Source organism: Callorhinus ursinus, unplaced genomic scaffold, assembly GCF_003265705.2.
Source record: "Callorhinus ursinus isolate GAN/ISIS: 27379988/994484 unplaced genomic scaffold, GSC_fseal_2.0 scaffold51, whole genome shotgun sequence".
Lineage (NCBI taxonomy): Eukaryota > Metazoa > Chordata > Mammalia > Carnivora > Otariidae > Callorhinus > Callorhinus ursinus.
This window is the reverse complement of record NW_027397113.1, coordinates 9265504-9271596: the sequence shown is the minus strand read 5'-3', so window position 1 is coordinate 9271596 and position 6093 is coordinate 9265504. Positions and strand designations below refer to the sequence as shown.

General features: G+C 55.8%; 1 protein-coding gene across 2 annotated transcripts in view; it reads right to left on the bottom strand.

The window, feature by feature from the left end:
• Positions 1–5669, bottom strand: part of SLC15A3 (solute carrier family 15 member 3) — a 12217-nt gene extending 6548 nt beyond the window's left edge. Inside the window, exons 1-2 of one of the 2 annotated variants that reach the window (XM_073883678.1) lie at positions 5078–5669; positions 2026–2315 (exon numbers count right to left, since the gene is read on the bottom strand). In XM_073883678.1, the coding sequence (XP_073739779.1) occupies positions 2026–2315; positions 5078–5617 (830 nt within the window). In that variant the 5' untranslated portion in view covers positions 5618–5669. The remainder of the gene's footprint in view (positions 1–2025; positions 2316–5077) is intronic. The other variant, XM_025878621.2, reaches the window with a different exon arrangement.
• Between the last annotated feature and the right edge of the window lie 424 nt (positions 5670–6093).

Here is a 6093-nt window from a genome sequence, read left to right as displayed (position 1 = left end):
TCCCTCCACCATGAGCATCACCTTCTCCATCACCACCACCACCACCATCATCATCATCATCACCACCCTCGCCATCATTGTTGTTAGTGAGGCGATCGCCGCCCAAAGCCAGCCTCCCGCCGACTGTTCATTACACACCTTGTCACTGCCCTCACTGTCCCCTCCTTTCTCACACAGGTGGCTGATCAAGACCCCTCCCACCCCGGAGCTGAGGCCCAGTGGTCTGGGGAAAAGTAGACCAGGGCCTGTGGCGAGCGGAGTGTTGGGGGATTTTTGGCCTCACAGCATCAGCATGCTGTGGGAAGCAGGGAAGTCCCAGGCCAAGCCTGACTCAGAGAGAGAGGTCGGCCCGGGTCTGATATATGCCAGAGCTCCCCCACTTGCTGTCTCCAAGTCCATCCTCTTCAACAGGGCAACATTATAGTCCTCTCCCTACCGGACGGACGAGGAGGGAGGCAGCCAAGAGGTAGGGGTACAGGCGAAATGATCAGGAAACAGGATAGATCAACCACGGCTGTGACCTTCCCCTTTACCCTTTGTCCTGACAGGTTTCTAATCTCTTCTTGCTCTAGAGCCTTGCTTCAACCTTTGAGAGGGCGAAAGGGGTAACATCAGTGCGGTCCTTTCCAAAAATGGGCCGCCATCAGCTTCTCCCCTCCCAGGGTGTGATGCCACTCCTCCACCCATGGGCGATTCGCCCCCTGCCCTGGAATCCGGGCCGGCCTCGTGGCTGACCCACAGAATGAGCAGAAGTGATGGCTCTGGGACTTCAAGGCCCGTAAAGGACTGATCGCTTCTGCCTCCCTCCCTTTGGAACCTTCACTCTTAGAAAGCTCCCTCCTCTTGCAACCCAGACACCTTGCCGCGCGAGGAGCTCCAGCCACAGGCGTGGGGCCACATGACGGGAGGGGGACCTGACGTGGACTGCCAGCCACATAAGTGAGCCATCTTGGATGTTCTAACCCCTTCAGGTCCCCAGATGACTGCGGTCCCCTCCCCCCTCCCAGTGACATCACAAGAAGGAGAAGAACTGCCCGGCTGAGCCCAGCCACCCACAGAACTGTGACAGGTAAGAAAACATGGTTGCTTAAGCCACTGAGTTCCAGGACAGTTTGTCGGGCTGCACACGATCGTTAAAACAAAACCCCACAGCAATGCACCATCTTGGACAAACATGTCCTGCCCCTCTTCCATCTAGAGCCTACTGACAGGATCTGTAACCGGCTCCAAGGTCCAGACACAGGTTTGCTTAGCATAAGTCGTCAATTAACTTCAGGAAGGACGGGGGCCATAGGAAGCCGGTGTGTATGTGTGTGTGTGAAGCTGTTCAGAACCTTCCGCCCTGGGATGCAGGCTAATGGAGGGGGGGCAAGTTTGGCTGATTTCTTAGACTTTCTTTTTTTTCTTTCTTAAAGATTTTGTTTATTTATTCGAGACAGAGAGTGAGAGAGGGCGAGAGCATAGGCGGGGGGAGGGGCAGAGGGAGAGGGAGAAGCAGACTCCCCGCTGAGCAGGGAACCCCACGAGGGGCTCGATCCCAGGACCCTGAGATCATGACCTGGGCCGAAGGCAGATGCTTAACCGACTGAGCCACCCAGGCGCCCTCTTAGACTTTCTCATACTTAATACCATCGTGGTGTTGGATTATTTATATTATATCCCAAGAGCCTTCACTGGTACCATTGTCTCCATCATCAACCCTACTGCCTTTGTCAGTCACCACCGACTTATCCTCACTGCGGCTGCTAACGAACACCTCCACCTCGACCGTCACTGTCAAGACCACGAACAGCCTCCCACTTTCTACAGTTAGTCCACCAGCAGTATCGCCACCACCACCACCTTGACCTCCGTCACCAACCTCAGTCACAGCGGTCTGCTGTGGCCCCGGCACAGCAGATCGTCATAAAGGGCTACCACGGGAGCTGACCCAGAATGTTCTTCCACCTGCACAGTGCCTCCCCAGGAGAAGCACGGCACGCCTCCAGGCTCCGTGGCCCTCTTCCCCGAGAGCCCCCTTCTTACCTGGCAGAGTGTCGGTGCCACAGCCGGGGACAGCAGTTTTGGAGAGCGAGTTTAAGCATGGAGGACACCTGGCTGCCTGTGGGGGGCTTGGTGACGAAGATGGGGGTGGCAAAGAGGAAGATGAAGAAGGCCAGGCCCATGCAGCCCACGGTGATGCTATAGCCCAGCAGGAAATCGATGTTCTGTTGGATAAAGGCCACCACCAGCAGTGACAGCACGGCACCCACGTTGATACTCCAATAAAGCCAGTTGAAGAAGCGACGGCTGGCATGGCGGCCAAGATCCATCACCTGCGGGGCAGGGGTGAGAGTTAAGGGAGGTCCGGGGGCACCCTGCCACGATGTCCCTGCACCTCTTTTCCCACAGAGGCACTTCCTGGGTCAGCACTTTCCTAGTCCCTGATCACTAAATAGATACTCAGTACATATTGGTTGATTGAATGAATAAACCTTTCCCTTGGGAGTCACTTGTTAATGATCAGGACAGTTTGGCAGAGCTGTTTTTTCATGCCCATGGCACACAGTGCTTTTTTATTTTCACCAAGGAGTGCATACAACAGATGTCTCTGATGCCACTTTGTTCATTTCTGGTTGATTTATTCATTTGTCTTTGACTGAACAACCTGTAGTATGTATCAACTTTATAATCAGAAGAAAGCCCATAAAGATCAGGTCTGTTTCACATTATTAAATATGATGTATGTATATTACTGAAAGAACAGTTGAAAGTCTAATTGAGAATTTCCTCTGCAATTTGGAGATGCAGAGTTTTCTACCGTGGCCCATTGGCCCATCCCTTCCTCTCCTCTTGCTCCCTCTGTTATATGCCCAGTCAAATAAGGTTGGCATATCAGGGAAAGCAGGGGTGGTCTCCGACACAGCCCCAAGAGCGGGTTCTGGCCTGATGAACCCCACCCCCCCAGCAAGGGCAGAAAGACTGAAAATCTTTACCCAGGATTTGGATCAATCTGCAACAGTCAGGCCCCAGGCCCCCTTCCAGTCTGCTGGCTCGGGTCAGCTGCACTGGCTGATCCCACCTCTCCCAGACCCTGGCCCCAGATTCTGACTCAGCAGGTCTGGGGCAGGGCCCAGGCATCTGCATTTCTAAAAAGCAGTAAAGACTAGAGGTCAATTTTCAAGGTGATTCTGTATGCTGTTACACCCCGTCACCCTTTCAACAAACCAACGCATCTCAAAATCCACTGGTCTCCTTTTTGTCAAGCTTTGTGTTCTGTAATTGCATTGGGGAAAAGAGAAGTATTTATTTTTCCTTTTCCAAAGTAAAATTATAGTCTATACGGATGCATGCCCTTAGAGATTCTGAGGGGTCCTCTAGGCATTGCAGGGGGAGGACCACGTCCACATGATGAGAATGTTTGCTGTAGACTTTCAAGCAGAAAATTGAGTAAGTCCCATTATGTGCAGGCACTTCCATTTATTAATTGGATGTAAATGAATATGACAATTGCAACTCTAAGGGGAAGGCCAGACAGCCCATTCAGGATATAAATGAGCTCTCCCAAAATGAGCACTTTGTCAAGAATGACGGATGGCCCTTTTTGAAATCAGCAAGTGTGTTAAAAACCCGGCTCCTGGGTATGGCTGTCGGCCAGATGGTGCCAACCCTTCTCACCCACACACCCTCCATCTGACTGCCCCCCTGAATTCTGCAGCAGCCCCTCACTGCTTTGGTGTACCTGCTCCTGTTACCCCCATCCACTCTCCACTGTAGCCAGAGACGTTTTTTTAAAGAACTCAAATCCACTGATGTCCACCCCTGCCTGAAATCATTTCAGGGTTTCCAACCTGTCCAGTGGGTCAGGTTCAGACCCCCTAGGGCAGTCTAGGGCACCTGGAGGTGTAGGGGATGTCAATGAAAGAGTAGAATGAAGGGAAGAAGAGAGATTCCTATTGGCAGATGTTGGGGGTCTCCTAGTCCGAAGGAAGGTCAACAGTAGCTGAGGAATGGACAGGCCTCCCCGGGGGCACGGAGTCTGCCATCATCAAAGGAACCCAAACAGGCTGGATGAGTCAGTCCTTGGTAAGGACGCTGGAAACCGCGTAGGATGCTGAACTGTGGGTGGCAGCTGGATGCAATGATTCTTTGAAAATGTTCCCTTTATGATGGTGAATACGTACAATTAAAGAACATTTGAAGAACAGAGGCGAAAGGGAGAAGTACAGTAAGTCCTGTGATCTGATCGCACTGTTGTTACAGCCTTTTCCGGTTTCTCCTTTTAGCTGACTCCTAGTCTTTTCATAGGGCTGTAATCGTATTCTGTACTCATTCTGCCTCGCTTTTGCTCACTAACACCACATGTGGTTGCTTTAATCCTATTACATATTACTTAAACTTATTGTCTAATATCCCACTGAGTAAAGCTACCAAAATATAGCCATATCATTAGGCCTTCACTCATTCATTCGGTAAACATTCATTGAATTTCTCCTGTGTGCCACGCCCACCGTCCAAAAGCATACAGAGAAAGGCTCAGAAGTTGAGATGTTTGCCCACGAGCTCCTGGCTAGTGAGTGGCAGAGCTGGGATCTGAACAAGTCTGCGGGACCCCCACCTCTGGCACTGCTGGTTAAGAAGGGGCTTACTCCTTCCCTAGCCCCCAGATCCCAGCGCACATAAAGCTGGGGCTCGTGGTGGGGCCTGAAGTCCAGCTACCCTTCCTACTCCTTGACCTGCTCTCTCTGTGACCTTGGACAGGTTGATTCATATCCTGAAACCTCAGTGTCCTCGTCTGTAAAGTGGACATAATAATACCACCTACCTCCTGGGTAGTTAAGAGGATGAAAGGAGTGAAAACATTGAAAGCAGCGCAGAGTCCAAGAAAACCAGCTACGGTTATTACCATGGTGGCCATCGGTATTGTTGTTTGAGTTAGCGCCCCCTCTTCTTTCCAGTAAAGAAACCGGGAGCAGCGAGGGGAAGTGGTTTGTCTGAGGTCGCTCCTGGGTCTCGGCCTCAGCCCCCACGAGCCTCGCTGGCCCTGCGAACCTCCCCGGGGCCTCGCTGGGCGCGGGGCGGCCCGCCTGCCACTCACCTGGTCCGCCCCGAAGGAGGTGAGGTTGCTCCTGACGGAGCTGGCGGCCAGGGCGAGCAGCAGCAGCCCGGAGTAGAGGGTGGGCGCGCAGTACGGGGTGGGCGACACGCGCGTGCAGCCGGTCGACGGGCAGGCGGGCCCCAGCGGCGACGCGGGCACCTCCCCGCAGAAGGAGCGGCGGCCGTCCCTGAAGGCGGTGGCGGGCAGCAGGCTGGAGGCGACCAGGTAGAGCAGCAGGCTGAGCGCGACGGCGCGGTAGCGGCCCAGGTACGCGTCGGCCAGCCAGCCGCCCACGGGCGCCAGCAGGTAGGAGGCGCCCAGGAAGACGAGCGCAGCGCGGGACGCCTGCTCGCCGTCCCACTGGAAGCTGGCGCTGTTGAGGTAGAGCACCAGGTTGGCCGAGACGCCGAAGAAGGCGGCGCGCTCCAGCGTCTCCACCAGCAGCACGGCGGCCGCCGCCGTCCGCCGCCACCGTCGGGGCGCCCGCGGCCTGCGCGCCAGCAGCGGCCGGCGCTCCTCCCCGGCGCCCGGCGCGGGCATCGTCCGCCCGCCGCCCTGCCCTGCGGCCCCGCGCGCTCAAACGGGCCGCCCTCCTTTCCTACCCTTTGCGGCTCCCCCGCCCCCCCAGCCCGCCTTCCTGTCTCCTCTGCCTGTCTTTCTCCCCCCCCACACCCCCACCCTGGCCTCAGGGGCTACCCAATCTCTACCCCCGCCCGGTCCCTAACCCTCAACTCTGTCCTCTCTCCTTCATCCACCCCTGACTCTTCCGGCCCCCACTCTTTCTCCCCCTCCCCTCAACCCCACGGCCCCCGCTGTCGACCCTTCTTCGCCCCGTTTCTCTGCCCCTCCCCCTCCTTTCCTGTTGATCTCCCCGGTTGGTGGCCCCGGCTTGCTAAAGTGTCGTCCCTCCCACCTGGGACACCTGGCGTACACTCTGGGGAGGGGGCCCTCCCACAGGGCTCGCTCGGCCCCCACCGGTCTGGCTGTCTGCTCCACCGCCTCCTTGCCCACCCCCC